General features: G+C 44.2%; 2 protein-coding genes across 19 annotated transcripts in view; both read left to right on the top strand.

Annotated features, from left to right (window-relative positions):
• Positions 1-7,502, top strand: part of Unc13b (unc-13 homolog B) — a 219,848-nt gene extending 212,346 nt beyond the window's left edge. For 11 of the 17 annotated variants that reach the window (XM_040739468.1, XM_005078801.4, XM_040739466.1 and 8 more), the window contains 12 exons: positions 389-466; positions 931-1,008; positions 1,485-1,573; positions 1,765-1,917; positions 2,033-2,156; positions 2,258-2,314; positions 2,481-2,561; positions 3,087-3,234; positions 4,589-4,645; positions 5,443-5,535; positions 5,715-5,874; positions 6,037-7,502. In XM_040739468.1, coding sequence (XP_040595402.1) covers positions 389-466; positions 931-1,008; positions 1,485-1,573; positions 1,765-1,917; positions 2,033-2,156; positions 2,258-2,314; positions 2,481-2,561; positions 3,087-3,234; positions 4,589-4,645; positions 5,443-5,535; positions 5,715-5,874; positions 6,037-6,322 — 1,404 coding nt within the window. In that variant the 3' untranslated portion in view covers positions 6,323-7,502. The remainder of the gene's footprint in view (positions 1-388; positions 467-930; positions 1,009-1,484; positions 1,574-1,764; positions 1,918-2,032; positions 2,157-2,257; positions 2,315-2,480; positions 2,562-3,086; positions 3,235-4,588; positions 4,646-5,442; positions 5,536-5,714; positions 5,875-6,036) is intronic. The other 6 variants (XM_013119610.3, XM_013119609.3, XM_005078802.4 and 3 more) reach the window with 1 other exon arrangement.
• Positions 7,503-9,714: 2,212 nt separating this feature from the next.
• LOC101835438 (phospholipid-transporting ATPase FetA) overlaps positions 9,715-26,929 on the top strand; it is a 117,226-nt gene continuing 100,011 nt past the window's right edge. For both annotated transcript variants that reach the window (XM_040739545.1, XM_040739532.1), the window contains exon 1: positions 9,715-9,815. The gene's annotated coding sequence lies outside the window, so the exon portion shown is untranslated. The remainder of the gene's footprint in view (positions 9,816-26,929) is intronic.

Raw genomic sequence — 26,929 nt, 5'->3', positions numbered from 1 at the left:
ACATTGCCTGCTTCCCCTTTGTTGTGTCTAGTAGGCAGGTGTCTGTCTCAGTTCTGTTCAGCAATTGAGAGGGAGCTTTGCTCCTTCCTGGGAGAGTTCTTCTTCACTTTCTTGATATTTTGGGGGGTTTGTTTGGTTTGTTTGTTTTGTTTTGTTTAATATATTTGAGACCTTGTCTTCTATATACCCCTGGCTGGCTTAGAACCCACTACATAGCTCAAGCTGGCTTTGAACCTGCAGCAGTCCTAGCCTCTGCCTCCAGATTACATATGTGCACCACTGCAGCCAAATCCCTGATATTATTGCTCTGGGATGAGAAACGAAACTTCAGCAAGGCCCCTGTGAAGACATTAAGGATTCTCTCTTTCGTTTTCTTCTCTTTCCTCAGACCATTGGGAAAGTGCTGATGCAGTATGCAGACATCTTATCAAAGAACTTCCCAGCCTACTGCACAAAGGAAAAACTGGTAGGGCCAGGCACTAGGGTACTGAGAGGAAAGGAGTGGAGGACTTTTGAATGTGCTCAGATGTTCTTGATTTCTGGCTCCCTTCCATGCTCTGCTTGAGACTCATGCTACAAGATAGAAGTCAGCCAGGAATGCCTCTGAGCCTCCGTTTTGTGCTTTTTCCTCCACTGAGCATTTGCTTAGTCTTCTTTTCAATAGAATTTTCAGATATTCAGTTATAAATAGAAATATCATGAATACCTGTGCAACTACCACCTAGTCCAAATGTAGGCAGAAATGTTTGCTACTAGTCTTTGTCCAAGAGAGCTGTCTGAGTTGGCTCCAGACTTCAGTCTTTAGGGTAAGACCCATTCAATGTGAAGTCCCTGTGGTCCTAGAATAGCGTAAGCATGAGGGGCCCTAACTAATGGGTGCTGTGCTAAAAGTGGCTAAGACTGAAGAGGTCTGTCTGTCTGTCCCCAAAGCCCTGCATCCTGATGAACAACATGCAGCAACTGAGGGTTCAGCTGGAGAAAATGTTTGAGGCCATGGGAGGCAAAGAGGTAAGTCTTAGGGTGTGTGGCTACTGCACTTGGTCTAGGCTGAGTTGCCTGGCCGCAGTACTCTACCCTCTCTCAATGGTGTGTAGGCCAGGTGTTTGGCTCCAGATTTAAGGTGGCTTCATTTGAGGTGGGCGTCGATGGAAAGTTAGAGAAAGGAGAAGTAGCCACTGGGGTATGGTACCAACCCAGAGGAACAAGCACAGAGGTAGGGACCTAGGAGGGAAAACCAGGCATTTGGGATATGGCCTAGGAAGGAGAATTAGCTATTGTGGTAAGAAAGGAGAATTGGGCTTGGGGTGGGGCGTGTCCCTAAGAGGGAGGAGCAAACATTGAGGTGTAGTCCTAGGAATGGGGAGAAAGTGTTGCCATGTGGTCCCTGGAGGGAAGAGCAGGTGTCAGGGCATGGCCCTAAGGGAAAATGATGGTATGTGAGAAGGTGAAAGGCAGCAGTCTGACCTGGCTCCCCATGGATATAGCTGGACTCAGAAGCTTCAGACAGTCTGAAGGAGCTGCAGGTGAAACTGAATACAGTTCTGGATGAGCTCAGCATGGTGTTTGGAAACAGGTCAGTGACCCCCACCCCCCCACAAACACACAGCCCTCAGAACCAAGCCTAGTTCCTGGCCGTTCCTAGAGATCTTCCTGTGTTCCTGCATATTGTCTCTCATGGAGATGCAACACAAAGAGATGAGTCTAAATTGCTGGTGTTACTTCAGTGTGGGGGCGGGGAGGGCTGCACTGTGAGCACGTGTGTAGCTTCCAGGTGCGGATTGATGAATGTGTTCGACAAATGGCTGACATCCTGGGTCAAGTTCGAGGCACAGGAAATGCCTCTCCCAACGCCAGAGCCTCAGTGGCTCAGGATGCAGATAGTGTACTGCGACCTCTCATGGATTTCCTGGATGGCAAGTGAGTATGGCACTCTGAGGGGAAAAGTGAAGCTGAGAGCACCGTACAAAGGAGCCTCTGGGGGAGCAGGCATTCCAGACTTTCCCCTAGCCTCACCTGTTGCCTGGATCTGTAGCCTCACGCTCTTTGCCACTGTGTGTGAGAAGACGGTTTTGAAGCGAGTCCTGAAGGAGCTCTGGCGGGTGGTGATGAACACCATGGAACGGGTGATCGTCCTGCCCCCACTCACCGACCAGACAGTAAGAACACCACCCTCCCTCCCAGTTGCTCCCATCGCCTCCCTTTCCCTCACTCCCACCTCCCTTGCAGTCCTGCTTTTGACTGATGTCTCTCTGCCTAGGGCACCCAGCTGATCTTAACTGCTGCCAAGGAGCTGAGCCAGCTTTCCAAACTCAAGGTTCTTGGGATGTGGGGTCCTCATGAGGCTGCAGGGAGGGTACCTGGGGGCCTGAAGTAGGGGAGAGAACTATTACTATGGGGGGTGATTTGTGAGCTGGCTGGTGGGACCATTGCATTTATGACTGTCCTGGGCTCTCCTGATACTGCTTTCTCTGGGGTTCCAGGACCACATGGTACGAGAGGAAACACGAAATCTCACTCCAAAGCAGTGTGCCGTCCTCGACCTGGCATTGGACACCATCAAGGTGGAGACTTTCCCCTTTTCCAGACAGTCTCCCCATGTATCCTTGACCTTAGCATCCCACCCTGACAGACCAGCTATCAGCCTCTTAGCATCCTACATCCAGAGAACAAGGCCTAGGCAGTGTCAGGGATACAGAAGAAAGAGAAAAGATTCCAAGTCCAAAGACTGGTAAGGTGCACGTGAGCTGTGATTGAGGCATTTGGAGAAAGTATGCCCAAAGTATCAAGTTCCCTAAGGTTCAAAGAGGTAAAATATTACCTTTGACTCTTCTCCCTTCCTAAAATGCTCCTATCTCATACCTGCCAACTAATAGTCCCTTTCTTCAAACACCCTCTCCAGGAATATGCCCCTCCTTCCTGCCCCTGCCAAATACCCCAATGATGCTGAGGGACTATGGCTGGCTCTGTAGTGCTTCTGATCAGAGTGTGTCAATGGTCTGTTGTTTCAGTCCTCTTCTGGCTTCTCAAGGGAGTTAGGGAGCTGCCTGTCTGTGAGGGGATAAAGCAGGTGCTCATTTATCTTTCAGCAATACTTCCATGCAGGAGGCAATGGTCTGAAGAAGACATTCCTCGAGAAGAGCCCAGACCTTCAGTCTCTACGTTACGCCTTGTCTCTATACACACAGACTACAGACACTCTCATCAAGACATTTGTGCGCTCACAGACTGCCCAGGGTAAGGGCTTAAGGAGTCTGTGTTCCCACCTCCCCTCCCATACAGTGTCTGTAGGCAATTAGTATTGTTTAGCCCTTGAGAGGATCCAGTTCCTCCTTCAAGCTTGGATTTCAACAATTCAATACTTAACTTCAGTACTTAGCCAGGCACATGCCCGTACCAGGCTGAAGAACGAGAGTCACAAGGGCTTTGAAAATGTGCCTGGTATTTATTTATTCCTTTTCCTGGACATTTCCTACCCAGTGCACATTCATTGGGCTCATTTATACTCTGGTAATGGGGAAGAGTAAGAAAAATCTGTGAGGAAGCCTTGACAGGGAATGCTTGGATCCACGGGAAGCCTTATAACTTTACTTGGTATTCTAGAGAGAAAAAGCAAAGGGTTCCCCGTGCCCTATAGCATGGATGAAAAGAAAACTAAGGTAAATCACAGACAGCTGAAAGGGTGTACCTAGCAGAGGCTATAGGTTCAAGAATGATGCTTGTGCACTGGGGACCATACAGCTGGGTTGGTTTGTTTTGGGGGTGGAGGAAGATTCCCAAATCTACTTCCTGTCACCAGCCAGGCCTGCCCAAACTAAAGCGCATCTGCAAAGAGAGGCTCCTCCTGGAATTCTGACCAGATCCTGAAACAGGGTCCTTCCAGGAGGCTCCTATAGGCACACTTAAAAAGGAAAACTTGGGCAGGCTGCCAGGGGTATGAATCTGATGGTATAGCAAGTGTGGCAGGCTTGATCATACCAAGCTGTGGATGTGAAGCGTAGAGTTGACCCGGAAGGGAGAAATCTAAGCAGTTGAGACTGGAAGGGATGTGTAGTCCTGCTCCATTTCTTTCAGCCGTTCTCAGTTGAGGGTCTAGAGGAGAAAACAGGAGGAGCAGGGACAGGTGTGACTGCAGTGGACAGGGGAGCTTTTGCAGCGCTGAGGACATATAAGGCCTGTAATATCAGGGAGGCTCAGAGTTGCTCCAGAAAGGCATTGTGATACAGCTGGGTAACAGTGAAGGAGGTGCATCAGGTGCTAGCTGGGCTGCACCCCAGAGAGACCACACACACATGGCTTTGTCTGTTGTCACTTAAGGGCTCACCCTTCCCCCACTGTTCTTAGGTACCTTTTATCTGTGTTTTCTACTGTTCTGCCATGATTTAGTTGGTCTCCAAATTGAAGTCTAAAGTGGAACACTTAGACACTGACCTTGGCTCTTGGGCTTCTTTCTGCATGCTGCCCCAGTGGTCTGAAGTTCCTTGGAATATATTTGAACTCTCATGAATGACTGTAGCTCTGACCTCTAATAACTCTTCTTTCTCTGTCCTACTGCTGCTCACCTCTTGACTTGCCTGTCCTCCTCGCTCAGTGCATGATGGGAAAGGTATTAGGTTTACTGCTAATGAGGACATTCGGCCAGAAAAGGGTATGTTCTTTTACATTGTGCAGTCATGAATCAAACACTGACTCACCCTGTGAACTACAGTGAGGTGTATGCTGGGGATGGCTGAACCAGCTATCAAAAGATCAGGAGCTCTATGCCAAATCTTTGACCTTGGTGATGTATTAATATGGCCCAGGAAGAACTTCTGTTCTTGACCTTTGCCTTGTCCTCCAAACTCCCCACCACTACACCTCAGGACAAAGAAGAGTTTTCTTTGAGCCACAGGATAGTGATGTGTTCTCAAAATAAGGTGGATTCCCTGCTAAGAGACATCTACAGGCTGACCCTATTCAGAGATTGTGACTAGAGAGTTGTTCTGTGGATTTAAGCAGGACAGAGAAGGACTCCCAAGCAGGGACACCCAGACATCCTGAGGACAAGCACAAGGTTGCATCTCTTGGCTAGGGCATTAAGAGATATCATAAGTCAGGCACAGAGCACGTGCCTATAATCTGAGAAATCAAGAGCTGAATCATGAGGCTCTCGAGTTCAAGTCCAGCCTGCACTGTATAAGGAGCAAGAGCAAAGCAGGGAGGAGGGGGAAGGAGAGAGAATTCTCAGTGCATGTTTCAGAGGCTTCTCCCAAGGCCTTTCAGCTTATTCAGTGTTATAGTAGACATTCCTTCTCTCCTGTTGCTCCTTCTCCCATTTGTTACTTCCCTGTGACTACTGTGGGTGATTCTTCTTGCTTTAGGGTTGGGTGTAAGGTGGAAGCATTTTAAACCCATGTTTGACCCGGAATCTAGTTCTCTAGTAGGTGATTGTCTGTCTGTCCTCAGGGGCTGGTGTGGATGATCCTGTGGGAGAAGTCTCCATTCAGGTGGACTTATTTACACACCCTGGCACTGGGGAGCATAAAGTCACAGTGAAAGGTAAGTGCTCCTGACTTACAGGTTTGACTTTTTCTAGACCGTGGCCTCACTCATCCCTTGAAAGCAGGGGCTGCTCATCCCAGTGCTCCAGCTAAGTTCTTCTCAAGGGGAGTGTGACCTAGGGTTCAAGAACTGGCAAACCTGGAGGGATCCCTCACAGACCTCCCTTGTTTGGGTAGTGGTAGCAGCCAGTGACCTCAAGTGGCAGACAGCGGGTATGTTCCGGCCTTTTGTGGAAGTGACTATGGTTGGCCCGCATCAAAGTGATAAGAAGAGGAAGTTCGCAACCAAGTCTAAAAGCAACAACTGGACTCCCAAGTACAATGAGACATTCCACTTGTAAGTCACAGAGTAGGAAGCCTACAGGCTCTGGAATGAGGGAGTGCTGGGTGGTAAGGGTAAAGAGACTGGGAATGGATCAGTGGGTTAGCTGTCCCACTTGGGTGAATGCAGCAGAAAGTGTTCATTGCTGGCTTTTTGCCCTCTGCCCTGTGCTCATAGCCTCCTGGGAAATGAAGAGGGCCCAGAGGCCTACGAGTTGCAGACGTGTGTGAAGGACTACTGCTTCGCCCGGGAGGATCGGGTGATAGGGCTGGCGGTGATGCCCCTGAGGGATGTGGCAGCCAAGGGCAGCTGTGCCTGCTGGTGCCCACTGGGCCGGAAGATACACATGGATGAGACAGGCATGACCATTCTCCGGATTCTGTCTCAGAGGAGCAATGATGAAGTAGCTCGAGAGTTCGTGAAGCTCAAATCAGAGTCTCGTTCCACAGAGGAAGGGAGCTGAATGTCTTTGGCTTCTGTGCCATTCAGACAACGCCAACTGCACAGATCAGTCAGGGAGAGTTAGCTGTGTAGCCAGCTTAGAGTCCTTGTAGTCAAAAGGCTGACTCTTCCAGTTAAGGATGTAAGGCTGTGACTTTTCGGAGAAAAGTCATGAACCCCAACCAGTAGGTCTGTGGTGCTAGAAGCTGGGCTGTGGAGCTACTTCCTGGAGAGATTTTTTTCCATAAATAGAGAAAGACATTTCCAAGAATGTCAGCTATTCTTGGTAGATAACACAGTCCATTCCACCTCCCACTTCTTCCCTTCTCTAAGCCACACTTGTCCAGTTAGATGCTTACGTTCTCATCACTAGACGATGTTTAGAAGGCCTAGAGCTTGTACCTGGCTGACCTACTGACATCCCTGAGCTCCAAGGTCCATTTTGGAGGTTGGCCAGAGTGGGCATGCACAGACTGGAATCCACTGCCGCTTGGACAGTAAGGACAAGGCTTGGGAAGTGAACAAGATACCTTCTACAAAAGGAGTTAGCTAGTTTCCTTAGCTCAGACTATCTGTCATGAGTCAAAGAAGGTTCACATGGTGCTTTGGGGTCCTGAGCAAAATATTTCTTTGGAATCCAGGCACCAGGGGTCTCACCTGCCAGGAGTACTCCCAACTCCCTATTCCTGTCTGCAGGGAGTGATGCTTAGAACACACACACACAATTCTTATATTATAGACTTGAGGGCTAACTAAGGATCTAAGGATATTTTCTTAAGTAGTCCCTGAGCAAAGCCAAAACTCATGGAAAGCTGTCTAGAAAGAGCTGTCCTCACCTATGACCACAACCTTCTGACTGTCCTCCTTGAAGAAAACATCTAGTCTCTGGCCTTCCTTCTCTTTGGGATCAGCTGCTGTTCCCCATGGATTGATTGGTCAAAGATAAAGAAGGAGCGTGGACTCTCATTCTTCTGTATGTGCTGGATAGAGGGGACCTTCAGCACTCACTGGAAAGTCTTCTTGCTCAGAGATGTGACTTGGTCCTTAGATTTCCTGATAGTAAATTGCTATGGACTCAATATTGTTCATAATACACCGGCCAACACAAGAAACAAACCAAGCAGTTTTGCTGTTTTTAATTATTATATGTGCCATTGTTACAGAATATTATAGGCTAGACCATAATAAATTATAGCAGCTTTTGGGGTCTGGAATTCTGTGAAGACGTGGAAAACTGTAAAAATGACTGTCATATTTAATGATAGCTTTTGGATCAACAGCCCCTGGCTATAGTCCCCACTCTCCTACCCCACCCCTACCCCCTTACACCCAAGTGGTAGAGCCTACGTGGTTCTGAGTGAGCACTGATTCAGTAGTCATTAGGCTGAATCATTTTGGTTCTGACTGAGACAGCCAGTCTGATAAATACTCTTGTGACCTAGGAGCTCAGCTTCCTGCCAAAGGTCCAGAAGGGAAAGAGATGACATCCTCCTTCCTTGTCTAGGATCACTAGGACAAACCACAGCTGTGAAACAAGGCAGACATCTGCTGAGGAGAGAAACAGAACATGGTAGCATGGGGCTGAGGCTGCTGTGGACAGCAAAGGCTAGGATTCTCAGCTCTTTTCAAGGAAGATGAGCTATGGTAGCAAAACTAATGAGGCCTCCTGGAATCAGAAAAGATCACACAAGAAATGTAGGCCTCACATACTCCTTCAGACTGCTGTCACCACCTTCAACAAGAAACTAGCCTCATTTCCATTGCTTGCTAAATAGATCCTTTCTGTTTGGTTGCCAAGGCATTTTAAAGCTTCTTCCTTCTCTCCCTCCTCCCTGCCCCCCCCAAAGCAAAGCCACCTTCTGTCATTTTTGCATCAAAGCTGCCCCCAGGGGCTCACATTTTGACCCCAACAACTGGGAGACAGAGGCATTTGGATCTCTGAATTTGAGGCCAGCCAGGTCCACATAGTGTGTCTACAGTTAGACCATGTCTAAAAATGAAATGACCTCATGAAACTACTATATATTTTCTAGTCCCACTACTAATAGTTAAGGGTCTTGATTGGGTTCATTTTCTCTGCCAGTTAAAGAACTAAAAGACAGGAAAACAACCTCGACCATGACAGACTGGTAGCTGTAAAGAAATCACAAACACGTCCAACAGGAGCAGGCAGATTGAACAGCTGAAAGGACTTTTACCAGGAGTGAGGGAACACTCCCATACAGCAGGTATGCACAAAATAAGACCCTCTACAGAACGGAAGCCAGCCTCTGGAGGGCAGAAACCTGTAAGTGTGAAGGGTCTTCTGCCCTTATTTAGGGGTGGTGAGTTTGAAGAGAGGCGGGACAGCTGATTGGCCCACAGCTGTTGTAGAAACATGTCCTGATCTGGCCTTGAACTTGTTGAGTCATCAGCAGGGGCCCCTTTGGCAAGAAGGCTTAAAATCCCACAAGGCACCCCCCCCCCCTTTTTTTTTAAGCTGCCAAGCTTTTGTCTCAGGTCAGGAGAGTGAAGAAGAAGCCAGCCAGCTTGAAAGTTAACCATCTTTATTACCTAGTCATATCCCGTCTGTCTCTTTGCATATCGGGGACTCTGCCCAACTCCTAGTCCCTCATAGTGGTTTTTATTTCCCCTCCTCTGGATCACTGGTAAACCCCAGCCTCTGTTCCTCCTCTCTTCCCTTTTTAAAAAGTACTTTAAAGTTTTGTTCTTTTGTGTGTATGAGTTGCCTACATGTATGCTTGTGCACCACCTGGGTACCTGGTGCCCACAGAGGTCAAAGAAGGTGGCATCCGACCCTGGGACTGGAATTATGGATGGTTGTGAGCCACCGTATGGAAGCTTGGACTCGAACCCAGGACCCCTAAAGAACAAGCTTAATCCCTGAGCCTCCTCTCTAGGGTCCCTCTTTCCTCTCCATGCTCTCCCGTTAAAAGCCACTCAGTGGTCACTCAAGGCTTCTAAGCTTAAACGTAAGCCCTTCAAGAGGACACACCAACTATGTACCACACACAACCCTGCAGCTGTCTATCTGAGTTACTGCCCTTAAAGCTCCCTATATGCTCGTGTGCTTATGCCCCTCCGTGCCCTTTTACATTCTAGTGTCCTTGTTGGCATGTCAGGCATGCCTTCCCGCTGCATTTATCCTGTCACCTCTGGGAAGACACTGGGACCCAACCAACTCTGGGCAGCACTCTCCATTGTTGTCTCCCCTCATCAGCATTATCAGCGTGTGATCTGCCCCTGGAAGGATCTGAGCATTTCATCACTGGCCTCAGCCATCCCAGGGATTTACTCAATACTTCAAAGCCAGAATCTGATCTGCAGGCTGCTTAAACAGTCAGTCACCAGGTGGGGGTGAGGTCTGCAGAAAGGGGGAGGCTAGAGACAGGTTCGTGGGGGGCGGAGGGGGGCGGGGCAGGTCCTGCTCTGGGCGGAAGCTGTGTCTCTCTGGCACCTGCGCAGAAAGATGCGTTAAGATGGAGGTTGCTGGAGTAGAAGGCTGTGAGGAGACGGTAAGTAGGGGGCGCCCGAGGAGAAGCTTTCTTCCTGAGAACATTGCATGGAGACCTTATCTTACCTGGTGGTTATTCATCTGCCTTCCGTGAGAACTGTTGTAATAGTTTCCGAGATTGCCGCATCGGCAGTACTCCTCAAACATACAGGTTTATCCAGTGCTCCCAGAGGAGATGTGTTTGTCCAGATACTTCCAAAGAGTCTTTACCCGCTACCCTCATCCAGATAACTGCCAAAGGACACACGTTTGCCCAGTTATGCCATAAAGCAGATTAACCCTGTTCCCCAGCTGTGTCACATTCCTGTTAACTATGGGAGTTTGTTCGTTTTCCCAAGACTGTTAAGATTCTCCCGCATTTGCTATCATTCTCTTCCTTTTCATGTCTACCCTGAAGGAATAATTAAACTTTCTACCACGGACAGACTTTCTAATGTGAATATGCATCTACCTATTTATTTCTTTATCTATCAGAGGAACTACTAACAGAGGCATTGTTTGTTTGTTTGCTTTGGGACAGGCAGGATCTTGCTGGATAGCCCTAAATGGCTTGAAATCACTTGCAAGTTGTAGTGATCGTCCTGGCTGCTAGGATTACAAATTATCACACCCAGCAAGCAGTAACTAAAACTGTTTCAGCCAGCACTTTTGAGACTGGTGCAGAAGAAACAAGGGTTCAAGACCAGCCTGGGCTACATGAGATCCCTCTCAAACGTAAAAAACAAAGCTTTGTTTTGTTTTGTTTGAGACAGGGTGTCTCTGTGTAACAGCTCTGGCTGTCCTGGAACTTGCTTGGTAGACCAGGCTGGCCTCAAACTCACTGAGATCAGCCTGCCTCTGCCTCCCAAGTGCTGGGATTAAAGGCGTGCGCCATCACTGCCCAGCTTTTTTTTTAGTTTTAATATATATATATATATATATGTATATATATACACACACACATATATATATGTATATATATATCTGCAGGTCTTAAAATGGAAAGATTTGTTAATTGAGGTCACATTCCCATAAAGCAAGTGGTTAAAGCTAAGAAACAACATTAAAATAATGTTAACAGTTCACCACACACTGCACTTCTCGTGTCTCACCCTGGGCTGTGCATGCGATAGGCATTTGAATATATGACCCTTGGCTTAGAACTTGGGGTCATTTTCTTAGCTAATATTTAAGCTCCTAATGAAAACTGAAATCCAAATGTTATGTGTGTTAAAGTTAACTTCGGCTCCTGTCATGCCTGATTGTACCAGAGGTCATCCTGAGAGTTAGAATCAAGGGTGAAGTCTATACCAAATCTTGGCTGAAGATGTGTATAGCTCAGTGATAGGAGGCCTGCCTACCATATACATAGTGCCCTAGGTTCAATCACCAGGTGACCAGAATGGGGGAAATTATATAGCTTTCTGGGTGCAGTGGCCTATCTGTATGCCCAGAACTTGGGAGATGGAGAAACAATGATCAAGAGTCCAAGGTTAGCCTGGGTATGTAGTGAGTTCTAGACAAGCTTGAATTACATGAGATCTTGTCTCAAACAAAACAAAACAAAAACTTCAAGAAATTTGGAGAGAATTCAAAACTTGATTGATTTGCCTCTGACCTTGCTTGGAACTACTTTTGCCACAGAGTTAAGAGGGAAAAACTTGCAAAACTGAACTTGAGGTTATTATTGAGTTTGGTTATAACCCCTAATGGTATTAGTTTTGTACATGAGAGGAGTGTTTAAGTGTTCTTTTTAGAGGGCAATCAGAGTAGTGTTTAAAGAATTGGAACAGATGAATAAGTAATTTAATTCTGAAGATATGTAAGCAGAAAGCCATGATATGATAACGTTGGTGGAAATATCTTTCACAAAGCTTAAGATATGTTTCTAATTTTTGAACTTCAAGTGAGACAGGAGTAATACAACAGGCTATGGTTGAGTGTATCCATTTGAAATTACTGGACCATCTCTTGCTTAGTCCATGTTTGTCTGGATAAGCCCGGCCATTTGGCCCTGTTGGTCTTGAATTCAAAGAGGAAGGGAGAAAACAAGAGAAGTCATTGGAAATCTTTGACATGCTGAAGAAGAGAAATTCCTGAAATGGATAATATGGAGCAGAGTGTATTTGAGAATTGGGGAAAACAGGAAAGCTAGGATATTTAAGAGTAGTGCTAGGAAAAAGTAAAGTGTTCATATTTTGTTTCGTTGGCTGGCCATGTAGTAGGTAGACTGACTGGCTAGATATTAGGGCTCATAACCCTGGAGCGTAACTCTTAAACCAGTGGCCATACTATCTCCTGATGGAAGATGACCAGAGAAAAGACAGACTGAACATTGTGTCAAGTACCCCACTCAAGGGATGGGTGCTTGTTTGCTTCAGTACTGGCCAGTTGGGAAGAACTCAAGATCAATTTAGGCAAACCCTGTTATTGGCCTGTTCTAGCCTTCTGTGTTTTATGAGGATCTGGAGAAAGTATATGCATAAAGGAGTGTATAAACAGAACTGGCTGAAAATGGGAAAGTTGTCTGGAGAGATTTTTTTTTCCCACTGGAAGTGTTTAAACAGGCTGGACATAGAGAAAAAACTACTCAGGGTGGAAGGGTGAAGTAGATACCTCCCAGAGCCCTTCTGATTTTGAAATTCTGCCATTTCCAGAGTCAGAGTGACCCTAAAAGGTTATTAGAGCCCAGGCATTCTTGGTGGGCACAGAAGGCAATTCTATGTTTCATTGTGTTTGAGACAGGGCTTCACTATGTAGACCTGACTGACCTGGAACTCTCTATGTATAGACCAAGCTGGCCTCAAACTCACAGAAGTCTCCTGCCTCTGTCTCTTGAGTCCATGGATTACAGAGGTATATTGCCATGCCCATTTGGAAAGCAATTCTGAATTAAAAAAAAAAAGACGTGAGACCTAGCTTAATTTATGCATGCTTAGTTGATTTCCTTGTGGACATTTGGAGACTGGGAGCCTCACATGGGAGTGACTTAGACCCATTAGAAATGTGCTGCTTAGCCAGGTGTTGGTGGCGCATGCCTTTAATCCCAGCACTCGGGAGGCAGAGGCAGGCGGATCTCTGTGAGTTTGAGACCAGCCTGGTCTACAGAGCAAGTTCCAGGACAGCCTCCAAAACAATACAGAGAAACCCTGTCTCGAAAAAAAAAAAAAAAAAAAAAAAAAGAAATGTGCTGCTTTTTACTGTGAAGAACCATGTGAGGTCCAGAGTCCCCTAGTGTAGCAGACTCGATTAAGTTAGTCACAGGAGTGCCTTACTCTATGGCTACCACATTTGTCTCTAATGGAGTAGGGCAGCTAAGGATAATGTGCCTTTGGATTGCTTTTAGCTGAGGGACACACAGGTCTCAGAGCTGATTTTCAGCATCAGCCTGATACTGTGCTTTGTAGCAATTGTCTTGATGAATCTATCAGCAAGAGACATCATGTAATTAGTATTTTTTAGTGAGGTTCTTCCTTGAACTGGTATTTTAAATAAACCTACCTTTTGTTTGTGTTTGTTCTTCTTTAAACAAATCATTTTATTTATAGTTTGTGTGTATGTGCGTGTGTGTGTGTAAAGATCAAAGAACAACTTTTAAGAATTGGTTCTCCTACCATGGGTTCTAGAAACCATGCAAACATAGCGAGGGCTTTTTACCCACTGGACCATCTTGCCCACCCTGTGTTCACTCTTTATTCAACTTCCTTTTTTTCAAAAAAACAAAAAAACCCTCTCCCCTATTTAGAAAGCATAGGAATAAATATGGTTCCAGTTACTAGGCTGGTAAAGAAAATGAAATTCAAAAATAATAATATAGCACAAAGAACAATGGTTCGTTTTTAGAGAATAAAATTAAAGTATTGTGGGAGTTGGGGAGTAAAGTATTTTTATCTGTGGGGGCATAGAAACTTCATTGAAAAGTTCCCAGAATTTGCACTGGTCTTTGTAAGATAGCTTTGGGAGAAGTGACAATATAAACAGTGGCATAGATGAGGAAAATATGAGCCACATATAGACCAGTTTGCATAAGGGTAACTAGTGGAAGAGAAAGATGGAAAGAGTAGTTTGGGTACAAATCCAAGAATCTTGAATGTGAAGCTGTTGATGGCAGCTGGGCTTCATTGAGTAACACATGGAAGCCACTAAGGTTTTTGGTTGGTAGCTAAGATACCATAGTAACTGCTGGCACTGAGCTCTGCCCATTGTCTAAAGAATGTGTTTTTGTTTTTGTTTTTTGTTTTTTTTTTGGTTTTTGCTTTTTTGAGACAGGGTTTTTCTGTGGCTTTGGAGGTGTCCTGGAACTAGCTCTTGTAGACGAGGCTGGTCTTGAACTCACAGAGATCCACCTGCCTCTGTCTGGCAAGTGCTGGGATTAAAGGCGTGCGCCACCAACGCCTGGCTCAAGAGTGTGTTCTTGCTTCCTTGTTTGTGCTATGTGAACTTTTGACTGCTTGTTCTACTGCTGTGTCCCATGAGGGTTATTTTCATTTGGGATCTCAGGAACACCTACTGTTGCTGAATTTGACAGCAGAGGAGACTGGAGACTTCCCAGTAATGTCTGGTGTTGTACATGGGCAACTTTGACTACAGATAAGATTCTACACTAAAACATCAGATGATGCTGAGAAGGTACCAAACTTTCACCACCATGACTACCTCCTATAGAACATCCCTGGGTGACTGGTGAGATGTACAGTGGGTACAGGCACTTGCTATCAAGCCTGAAAACCTGAGTTTGATGCCTGGAACCCATGTGATGGTTTCCTACAAAGTATCCTATGACCTCCAATTATTGCTCTGGCACATTTTCATATTTATATTCAATAAATGTTTAAAACATTTTTTCTAGAATGCTCCTGGATTGACCTCCACAGAGGTAGCAGAGGTTCCTAGCCCCCATTATAACAGCATTCTCACCTAGAAGGAAGTAGCCAGGCAAGAGTCATTGCCCCATTTTTTTTTTAAGTTTTCAGGGCACAATATTTAGGGAAGTGTTAAGAGTTAACTTTGGGATTGTCTGACCAACAGCCCCCCAAAATGGGATATAAAGAATAATTGGTGTGGTGGCGTATGCCTTTAATCCTAGCACTTGGGAGGCAGAGGCAAGTGGATCTCTGTGAGTTGGAGGTCAGCCTGGTCTATAGAGTGAGTTCCAGGACAGCCAGGACTGTTATACAGAGAAAGCTTGTCTTGAAAATAAGACAAAACAAAACAAAGGTATAATGGTGAGCTAACTCAAGGCCCTTACACAGTAAATAGAGAATAATGGGTGGTAGAGGCAGATGCTAGCTAGGTCAAATCAAAAGAGTTTCAAGACTTCCTCTCCAGGGGGGTGTGTAGAGTGCTGTTGTCCTTTCCTCTAGTGATAACTGAAACCCCTGGACATACTCGTGCATCTTATACAGCTACTTACAACAGACTGGGTTCTGGGTAGAATGGACTTGTGAGAAAGACACCTTCCTTTCCTGGAAGTGCTTTCATGGAGTTACAGAATAGTAAGACAATGCTTGAGATCAGGGAAGGTAAGCTGGACATAGTGGTATGTGCCTGTAATACCACGACACTAAAGTAGGATTGCTATGAGTTCAAAGCCAGCCTGAGTTACATATCAAGTTCCATGTCAGTCAGGGCTATGTAGCAAGACCATGTCTCACATAATAAATCAGTAAGGGCTGATGAGGGGGCTTAGTAGATGCTTGTAGCCAAGTCTGAAAACCTCAATTCAATATCAGGAAGGAGAGAAGTGACTCCCACAAATTGTTCTTTGACACCACCAACCACATCTACCATGTGATGTGCCCTCAAGCACACACACCTAAATAAATAAACATAACAAAACATGTTTCATGACCAAAAAGTTCAGAGACAGTGATGAATCTCATTTTTGGAAATGTTTATGCTAGACCTAAATGGAATGTCCAGTAATATGAACTCAAGACTAGAGATGAAGTTTTGAGAATCATGCTGAGAGATGAAGAAAAGACATTGTCACTTAGGAAAAGCACGTAAGAGGGAAACGGGGATGAGAGCGATGCTTTGTGAAGAGGCACAGGAACTTAGCCCCTTGTGCCTACTCCCTCCAGGACTGGGAATTGAATCCAGGGCAAACTTGACCACAAGCTGTAGCTTCATCCTCCTTTTTATCTTTTACTTTGAGGCAAGGTCTCCCTTACTTTCCCAGGCTGAGTTTGAACTCACCATGGTCCAGGAAGGTTTTGCACTCCCAACACAACACATCTGGCTAGAACTGAGCTTCTTAAACTCAGTCACGATCCCATATGTGGTCACAAAACTGAATGTGGGTGTCATGAAAAACACCAAAAATTTTCTGAAAGAACAGTTATCAAAAATTGATTCAAAATCAAATGTTAAAAACTTTACACTTTTGTGCCAGGCAGTGGTGGCGCACGCCTTTAATCCCAGCACTCGGGAGGCAGAGGCAGGCGGATCTCTGTGAGTTCGAGGCCGGGCTGGACCGATAGCCTCCGAAACAATACAGAGAAACCCTGTCTCGTAAAAACCAAAAAAAAAATTACACTTTTGTTTTCTCCTTCGTTTGAGAACTATCTGTTCATTTCATTATCCCATTTATTGATTGGCAGTTTCGTGTCTTAGTGTTTAATTTTTGCAGTTCTTCATATATTCTAGATATTAACTCCGTGGGCAAAGATTTTTTTCCAATTTGGTATGCCATCTGTCCCCTCTGCTGTTAATTTCCCCTGCTGTACAGAAGGTTGCTAATTTTCTGTAGTTCCATTTGTTGATTCTTGGGACTATTTCTTGTGTTCTTAAGCCCTGGTCAAGAAGTTATTGCTTATATCTAAGTCCATTCTTCTGCAAATTGATACATAGGTTCGCCAGCAACATTTGTTGAGTGAGTTATTTTTTTTCCAGTGTATGTTGTTGGATGCCTTTGTCAAAACTTAGGTAGCTACAGCTGTGTGGGTATTATTTTTAGGTCTTCTATTGCAATGATTTAAATGTATGTCTTTGTGCAAGCACCAGGCTGACCTCATTACACATTTATTCTCAGGAGTAAAACGTGAGGTCAGGTATCATGACCTCCAGGTATTTTTTGTTTGTTTTGTTTTGGTCTACTTAGAATTTCCTTTAGATATGCATGGCCTTTTGTGTTTCCATATGATTGATTAGGTGGTGGTGGTGTTTTGTTCCCATCCCCCCTTTAAAAAGGTTCTCACTATGTAGCAGTAGCTGGTCTAGGATTCACTATATAGACCAAGCTGGCCTCCAGTTCACAGAGAGTCACAGGCTTCTACTTCGAGAGTGCTGGGATTAAAGGTATGAACCACTCTCCCTGACCTCACATATGAATTTTTGTCATCAGGAAAATGTAAATTAAACTACTTTGAAATTTCATTTTATCCCAGTAAGAATGACTATGATCACGACAATTAATAATGATAAATACTAGCAAGGCTGTGGGGAAAGAGGAATCCTCATCCACGGCTGGTAGAAATGTAAGCTGTGTAACACTATGGGAATCGAGATGGAGGTTCCTCAAAAAATTACAAATAGAGTTGATGCAAAGGTTTGGTGGATAGAAGTGTTCTCTGCATAAGCCTGATCTCCCCCTCCCTCCCTCCCTCCCTCCCTCCCTCCCTCCCTCCTTCTCTCCCTCCCTCCCTCTCTCTCTCTCTCTCTCTCTCTCTCTCTCTCTCTCTCACACACACACACACACACACACACCATACACCATGTGCCCTCACACAGTAATGATAGTGTTAATTTTTTAAATTAAAAATAAAACCATCATATGACTCAAGTATACTACTCCTGGGCACATACCTAAAGGACTCCATATCCTACCACAGAGATACTTCCAAATCTGTTTATTACTGCACTATTCACAATAGCAAGGAGATGGACCCAGTCAGTCGTCAACTGAAGAATGGGGGATGAGAATGGCATAGATGCACAGTGGAATTTCTCTCCACTGTAAAGGCAAGTAAAACTGCAGGAAAATAGATGGAACTGGGAAGTATTAAGTGAGGCCTCAGGAAGATAAACATCTAATTCTTTCTAATATCTGGGATCTGAGAGCAAGTATAGACTATAAAACGAGATAGGAGACCAAATTAGGAAAGTAGATATCGAGGAAGTGGGGAAGAACAAAAGGTCACATGAACTTGGAAGAGATGATACAAGGTGGGACAACACGATGGAGGGAGGGGAATGGAAAAAAATCAGCTGAGCGAGACAGCAAAAGCAAGTTTTAAAATGTGATAATGAAGCCCAATTCTTTGTAAGCTAATAATAAATAATTTGATCCCTTTTCCTCAGCTTATAAGTGTCAAGTTCAAGTTAGTATATTTTGTTTGTTTGTTTTCTGTTTTTTCGAGACAGGGTTTCTCTGTATTGTTTTGGAGGCTGTCCTGGAACTCACTCTGTAGACCAGGCTGGTCTCAAACTCACAGAGATCCGCCTGCCTCTGCCTCTCAAGTGCTGGAATTAAAGGTGTATACCATTACCACCTGGCTATTTTAAAAGTGTGTGTGTGTGTGTGTGTGTGTGTGTGTGTGTGTGTGTGTGTGTGTGTGTTCGCATGTTTGTGTATATGTCATGGCACATATGTGGAGGTCAGAGGACAACTTTCAGGAGTTGGTTCTCCCCTTCCACAGTGGGGTTGGAAATCTCAGGTTGTCGGGTTTGTATGGCAAGTACTTTATTATTGAGCCATCTCATCAATCCAGAATGTTTGATTTTAAAAGTTGCTGTTTGAGCTGAGTGTGATAGCATACTCTAGAGTCAGAAGCAGGTGAATCTCTGTGAGTTTGAGTCCAGCCTGATCTACATAGTGAGTTCCAGGTTAGCCAGGGCTACATAGTGAGACCCTATCTCAAAAAAAATGCTGTTTGAGTTGATGTCTTGAATTTCATTAAAAAAAAATCATTAAATGAATTTTTTTTCTTGGGAGAAGGACAGAACTTCCAACACTTTTTTTAAATGACCCTAAGCTTACTTCTGCTATTTTATACTACATATTTACATGAAGTAGCATTCTCATCATTTACAATTATAAAATCAAAATATTGATTGATTCTGAAAAGCTTTAAGATGTTCTCATATTCTGTATCTTGCAGCATCATATATTCAGCCAAAATTTAATTCTTTATGGAAAAATAAGGATAATACTTCATTATCATGGTGACTTTGTGTTCATCTTTCATAAATGATACAATTAAATGTTTACCCAAAATTATTTAAAAATATATTTCCTTCTGATTTATTCTCTGTAAATGTTTGATTTGTATACCTATTTTATATACTTACATATTAGGGTCATCTAAAATTTCCTTAGGTGAATGGGGGTCACACATAGTTAAGAGCATCTGTTGCTCTTCCAAAGAACCTGGCTCTCAGCACCCATGACTTCTTACAACTCTAGATTCAGGGGATCCAGTTTTCTCTCTGACCTCTGGGAGCACTGCATTCACATCACATATGAACACACACACACACACACACACACACCATGTGCACATAAAAATAAAACAAGTTTAAAGTCTAAAAAAATTTATTATTTTTACATCCTGGCTTTTGTTTCCCCTTCCTCCTCCCAGTCCCTCCCCTGCACCTCCCGACTGCCCCCCCCACTGATCTACACCTCCTCCCTTTTCTATTTAAAAAAATGCAGGCCTCCCTTGGATATCAACCAAACATGGCATATGAAGTTGTAGTATGACTAGGCACCTCCCCTCGTATTAAAGCAACCCAATATGAGAAGTAGAGTCCCAAAAGCCCACAAAAGAGTCAAAGACAGATCCTGTTCTGCAGGGAGAGATCACATACCTGCAGCACTGACCATGCCCCCTTGGGGTGTAGTCATGGTTACTGGGAGGATTCAGGGATAAGAGATGGTAGAAGAGTGAAGAGTGGGCACTCAGTCTCTTGGTTTGAGTATGCCAAGTCAACAGTTGGAGATGGAGCTGAAGCTCCAGGAAGAGACAAATATTCTCACACATGAATGTCAGGTTGGTAGAGCAGAGCTAGGCATTCATCACTTGATTGGGTACAGGAGAGAGAGTTATACTCTTCCTTGGTTTCCCTGGCATGATCTTAATATTCCTTTATGGTCCACAATATTGATTCATTCTGATAAACTTATAGGGGTCACCATTTCACTCCTAAGAATAAGTCACTCATCAGTCTTTGCTGCATGACAGACAGTGGTGTAGTTGTGAATCCACCCAGGGGCTAGACTAACCCTTCTCCCTCAAAATGGGGTCAAACTCTTCTTGTAAAACAGGGTTTCCTAGGGCAAGGCACGCCTGAAAAAATTACTGTTTTATACAATAGAGAGTAACTTAGAGTAGAGTATAACATGAGTCCAACTTTTTTATTTAGGTTTTGGTTTGAGGCAGGGTCTTCCACAAGCTGACCCAAATTTGTGATGCTCTAACCCAACTTTCTGAATGCTGGGATTGTAGACATGTGAGTCGAATGTATACCTTCCATGTAACCATTTTCTCAGTTGTTAAAAACAATGTCTTCTCACTATCTTAATTTTTTCGATGAGCTGCAGTTAGCTTTACTAAAGCCTCCAGTCAGCTTCGTCTTGCTAAACCCATGGCCTCTTTATCTCACATGGCCTGCCAGTTGGTTTCTCCTCTCTCAGGCTTCTCACCTGGAATGCCTAGAGCTTGTACCTGTTCTCTCTACCTAGTTGATCTCATGTCTCCCTAAGTTCTTAACACCGTCTATGTACTTATGACATCTATTTTCCTATCTTCAAGCTGACCTCTCCCTAAAACTCTGTTGGTATATCCAACTGTCACGCACCCAAAGGCTCTACTTAGGCTGGGGGTGTTGGCACATGCCTGTGAGAGCTGAGACAGGAAAGCTGCAAATGAAGGCAAGCCTGAACCAAAAGCCTGTCCCAGAAACTGAAACAGCAAAATGAAAGGAAAGTAGAAAAAAAAAAAAACCGGAATGATGGAAGAAAAAGCAGCCAGGCAAATTGGAATATAATTCCAGCACTCAAGAAACTGAGACAGGAGGATTGCCATGAGTTTGAGATCAGCCTGGGCTACATAATAAGAGTCAGTCTCAAACAAAAGTTATTTCTTTTTTAACTTTCATTTAAAACTTTTCATACAATGCATTTTGATTATAGTCCTTGTCCTCCCCCAGCCCCTCCCGGTCAATGCATGTTGATTATAGTCCTTGTCCTCCCCCAGCCCCACCCGGATCTTCCCTAACTCCACCTCACTTATGTTCTTTCTCTTTCAAAAAAAACCCAAAAATAGACAAACCACGAAAAAGAAAGTAAAACAAAAGATTAAAAAAAAGTGCAGCCCCCCCCAATAGGATCCATTTTTTCTTGGGCATGGAGTCTTCTCTGCAGTGTGGTTGATATACCCAGTGCAATTCCATTGAAGAAAACTAATTTCCCCTTTCCCAGCAGATATCAATTACAAATAGCTTCTTGGGCAGGGGTGGGACTTTGTGTCCTCCGTCTGGTTGAACTGGTACATGTTGTTAAGGTCTCTGAGTTCCTATGTTTATCATCCATGTTGTGTCTGGATGACACTGTTTGCTTGTAGTCATCATTCCACATCTTCCACATAGATCCGAGCCTTGAGATAGGGGTTGGATGAAGACATCTCATTTAGGCCTGAGTGTTCCAAAGTCTTTCACTCTGCACACTTTCCAGTTGTGCGTCTCTGTGTTAATTACCACCTAATACAAGAAGACCCCTCTCAGATGAGCATTAAGCAATGTTCTGATTATGGGTATGGCAAAATATTTAGGGGAAAACCTACTACTATTATTCTGCTAAAGGGACATAGCAAAAAAAATGAAAATTTTGCAAACAAAACCCTACTGCTGGGCATGATTGCACATGCCCAAGGAGGCAGAGTCAGGTGGATTTTTGTGAGTTCAAGGCCAACCTGGTCTACATAGTGAGTTCTAGGCAAGACAGGACTACATGGTGAGACCCTGCCTCAAATTATAAACACAACACCAAACAAAATCCTGTCTACTTAGTCTTCTGTTATACTTATTTTGTGTGTACACATGTTCATGTGCACATATGTGTACAGATGCATGTGTGTGCCTGCTTGTGGAAGCCAGTAGTTGTTTTCAAATTCCTTTAGTTGCTCTTAATTTTTTGAGACAAGGTTTCTTACTGACCATGAAGCTCATCAGTTCAGATGGACTGGATGGCCAGCAAGCCCCAGGAGCCCATTTCTGCCAATGCTGGGCTGGAGGCACCCCAGCTTTTAGTTGGGTGCTGGGGATTCAAAATCATGTACTCATGCTTGCACAACAAACACTACTGAGACATCCCTGTAGTCCCTCTACTTAGATATTTTAACAGCAAACTTTAACATATCTAAGGGCTGAGGAGGTAGCCTATGGTAGCCTCACATGCATGAAGTTCCACTCTCAGCACTGCAAAAAAGAAAAAACATAAAGTTGACACCAAAGCCTTACTCCCAGTTTCCATCCCCTAAGCCGCCTTCTATCTCATCTAGTAGCATTCTGTTTACCAGTTCTTTGAGAAAAACAAAAAACCTTGGGGCCACTTTTGATGACTTCATTTCTCTTAACCCATTTTCAATTTACCTGTAAATGCTAGTGGTTTTTAACCTTCAGATTGTGATTAGTGTCTACCTACTTCTCATTCCAGTTCTGTTCCTGCTGACCCAGACTACTGTCATTACTTGTGTGGATTATTGCAGCAGCCATCAGCTGGCCTCCCTGCTTCTTCATTGTTCTGTAGTCTAAGTACCATGAACCAAGTGATCACCAGGGGCAGATCAGAGCATTTGTTTGTTCAAAACCTTCTAATAACTTTTTATAACATTCCAAATAATTCTGTCTTCCACACTTATTTGACAGCCTATTTTATTTAATCATTTTTTCTTTTACTGCCTTGTTTTTCCTCCTAAGAATGCCACCTCATTCCTGTCTAAGGCCTTTGTAATTGCTTGCTTGCTTCACTCAAGTATATTCATGGTTTCATTCTTTGACATCTCTTATTAAACATCACATTCTCAGTGAGGTTTTCCTCGACTATCCCTTTTTAAATTGTATCCACAACCACACATCCTCTCAGTATCTCTATCTCTGATATATAAGGAATGTAGTCCCAGTATCTACAGTAGTGTTTAAAAAGTATCTGCCTGCAGAGACCTACAGACAAAGTTAGGTGCAAGGAAGCCCAAATTGGAGGTCTCCTTCCATTGTCTTCCCTCAGGATTTTGGGAACCCCAAAGAGGGGAGGAAGAATTGTAGGAGCCAGAACATGGTCCACAAAATCAACTAAGCAGAGCTCATAGCAGCTCACAGAGACTAATCATGGACCTTGCATTAGTCTGAGCTATGTCCTCTGCATATACATTATGATTTTTAGATGGGTGTTTTGTGGACTTCTGTGGCAGTTTGAAAGAAACTGACCCCCAAAGGGCTATTAGGAAGTGTGGCTTTGTTAGAGTAGGTATGGCCTTTTGGAGGAAGTGTGTCACTTTGAGGTCTCATATATGCTCAACATACTGCCCAGTATCTCAGTTCACTTCCTGTTGCCTGTGGATCAAAGACGTAGAATTCTCCAGCACATGTCTGCCTGCACACTACCATACTCTCAGCCACCGTGATCCCCACCATGATGATAATGGACTAAACCTCTAAATCTGTTAGCTGCCACCTCAGTTAAATGTTTTCCTTTATAAGAGTTGCCATGGTCATGGTGTCTCTTCATAGCAATAGAAACCCTAACTAACAAAATAAGTAACAAAGAAAGAAATACCTGTCAGTTAAACAGTGAATAATTTTCCTTTGGTGCTTCAGAGTCATATCCAGTTGCAAAACGTGGTATACTTCAGTGTCATAGCAAACCAACCAAAGTGTAAAGAGAACCCCTGAGGGCTGGAGAGATGGCTCAGAAGTTAAGAGCACTGACTGCTCTTCCAGGGATCCTGAGTTCAGTTTCCAGCAACCACATGGTAGCTCACAACCATCTACAATTCAATCTGGTGTCCTCTTCTGGCGTGCAGGCAGAACACTGTATATGTGATAAATAAATCTTTAAAAAAAGAGAACCCCTGGACCACCTTCCCCCAAACGTCTCTCCATAGGCTTATTTATCTCATTTAATGGCACTTACATCCAAATCACTTTTTATTTCACACCCCACATACAAACTGTTGATAGCTCCAATCAACTTTCAGAGGTGTCTTATAACCAACCAATTCTTGTCATCATCTTTATTTCCATAGCTTAAGGTTACTCTGCTGCCATTTCTCACCTAGACTCCTGCAGAAGCTCCCCAGGATTACAGCTTCCTTTCTGTTTTGTTCCCTTGTCCCCTCCCCTGGCCCCTATTATAGGATAACACCAGATGGTGCTTTTAGTACTTCAATCAGATTTAACATTTATTTTTGTTGTCTGACTGCATAGATCTTGCTGTCCTGGAACTCATCATCTAGACCAGGGTGGCCTTGAACTCACAGAGATCCTTCTCCCTCCCAAGTGCTGGGATTAAAGGTGTGCACCACTATGCCCAGCAGCTTTTAATACTCTTTTTTTTTTTTTTTTTTTTTGGTTTTTACAAGACAGGGTTTCTCTGTATTGTTTTGGAGGCTGTCAAGACCAGCCCAGCCTCGAACTCACAGAGATCCACCTGCCTCTGCCTCCCGAGTGCTGGGATTAAAGGCCCAGCAGCTTTTAATACTCTTATCCTTGCTTATCCATGCTCAAACTCTTGTGTTGGCATCTCATAATCTCATAGTGAAGTCAAACTTCTGACTGGTCTACAGTGCCCAGCGTGACCTGGTCCTTCACCTACTTCTTAAATCTGATTCCTGTTCTCCATGCTCTTGAGTTGCTGGCCCTCTTTCTCTGCACAAACATATCAAGTTGTATTTTGTCTCAGGGTTTTTTGCAGTTGCTGCCCATTTTCAGTTTGAAATGGTCTTTAGATCTCAAAGGTATGGCCTTATCATTTAGGTGTCATTCATAATTGGCTGTTCCCTGGGCCACTGTTGCAGTGTGTGTGTGTGTGTGTGTGTGTGTACTTTCTCATAAAGCATTTCTTAGTATATATAATTTTACCCAAACATCAGCTGCATTGTTGGCAGAAACATTGTTAGATCTCCCTGTATTACTCATTATCTAGTACAGAGCCTGACCTGTTCAATTGTTGAATGAATAGATAAGTAAATTCTACCTCCTCTCATATTGCTTTCCTTTATGTGAAGAACTCACTGTGTTACCGATTGCAGTAATATCTTTTTTTTTCTAGTACTGGGATTAAACCCAGAAATTTGTATCTGCTAGGAAAGCCCCTTTACAGATGAGCTACGTCCCTGACCTTTTAAAATCACTGTTTTGAGTCAGGGTCTCACTGAGCTGCTAAGCTTACCTTGAGTTTGCTCACTATATAGTCCAGGTTGCCCTAACCTAATTCTCTGGCCTCAGCCTCCCGAGGGTGAGGGTTTCAGGCCTGCACTGCCATGCCAAGCTCACAGTATCCTTTCCACTTGTTGCCCTTTTCTTGGAAATCCTCAATGCATCATTATGAAATTCTAATATTCTGGAATTTTCAAGTTCTTGGACATTAATAGTTGCCTGTTAAAAGATCCTCAGTGACTTCACACAGTATGTCAAAAAGTGGGTGTTATTCAGGGACCTATGCGGGATGAGAACATAATTCTAGCCCTTTCCAAGGGGTTTTATGTCCCCCCCACCCCACCCCCCCCCCCGTTGATGTCCTCCAAGGACAAATTGAGAAAGGGAAAAACAAAGCAGGACCAAACCTCAGTGTTTGTTTTTAAAGGGACTGCCTCCCTCCCTCCCTCTCTTTCTTCCTCCCTGTTTTAAAGGGACTGCCTCCCTTCCTGTTTCATGTAACTGAATGTGAGACCCAGGGCCTCATTCACACTAGGCAAGTGCTCTCCTACTGAGCTGTACCCCTGGTACCCTTGAAAAGGAGATTTCTATAAAAGGTTATACTTAGAAAAGGGAGAGGTCCTCATAGCCCACTGCAGCCTGCCTTGTAGACTGAGTAAATGGCTGCTGTGGAAAACAGAACTCGAAAATGAAGCTGTAGTTTCCTGCAGACCCTGTGTTTGTGTTAGAAGATTGTTTCATGTTCACTTTCATCCCTTGGCTTTAACCTTGAAATCAAAACCAAATGTATTGTGAAGTTATTTAACGTCCACGAGCCACCTTTGGATAAACAGGTTGTTAATGAAGATGTTGAGACTCTGCTTCCCCCAATGTACAGAAAACAGAAATAGAAAAATTCCACAAGAGAATCTGGAAAGTTCCCCAAACCAAAGTGGATTAGAAATTGGGAAGTGGGGCTGGAGAGATGGCTCAGAGGTTAAGAGCACTGACTGCTCTTCCAGAGGTCCTGAGTTCAAGTCCCAGCAACCACATGGTGGCTCACAACCATCTGTAATGAGATCTGTGCCCTCTTCTGACCTTCAGGCATACAAGCAGACAGAACACTGTATATATAATAAATAAAAAATCTTAAAAAAAAAAAGAAATTGGGAAGTGACTGCCAGACAGCACCCATGTGTAATTCTGCACTGGAACGCTGAGATAGAGGATCATGAGCTTGAGGCCACCTGGGTTGTATAGCAAGATCCCATCTCAGAGGACACTTTGAAAGGAGAATTAGAAGCATAGCTGGTTGCATGTACTGGCTAGGTTTTGTCAACTTGACACAAGCTAGAATCATCAGAATGGGTCCTCAATTGAAAAAAATGGCCCCATAAGATCTGACTGTAGGCAAGCTTGTAGAACACTTTCTTAATTAGTGACTAATGCCCAAGGGCCCAGTCCATTGTGGATGGTGCTACCTGGGGCTGGTGGTCCTGAGTGCTTTTTCTCCAGCCCCTAAAATAAGAAAGTAGGCTGAGCGAGCCTCTGCATCAGCTCCTGCCTCCAGGTTCCTGTCCTGTGTGAGTTCCTGTCCTCACTGCCTTTGACGATGAACTGTCATATGGAACTGTGAGTGAAATAAACCCTTTCTTCCCCAAGTTGCTTTTGGTCATCACAGCAATAGTAACCCTAACTAAGACATCATCTAAATGCCACTCCTACTACACCATTGAGTTTTAAAGCTCCTAAGTTTAGGGGTCTTTTCTGTTAGGAGCGCTA

This window comes from Mesocricetus auratus, unplaced genomic scaffold, assembly GCF_017639785.1.
Source record: "Mesocricetus auratus isolate SY011 unplaced genomic scaffold, BCM_Maur_2.0 Super-Scaffold_6730, whole genome shotgun sequence".
NCBI classification, from domain to species: Eukaryota; Metazoa; Chordata; class Mammalia; order Rodentia; family Cricetidae; genus Mesocricetus; species Mesocricetus auratus.
Note: the sequence above shows the minus strand (reverse complement) of the source record. Positions and strands in the feature narration are given on the sequence as shown.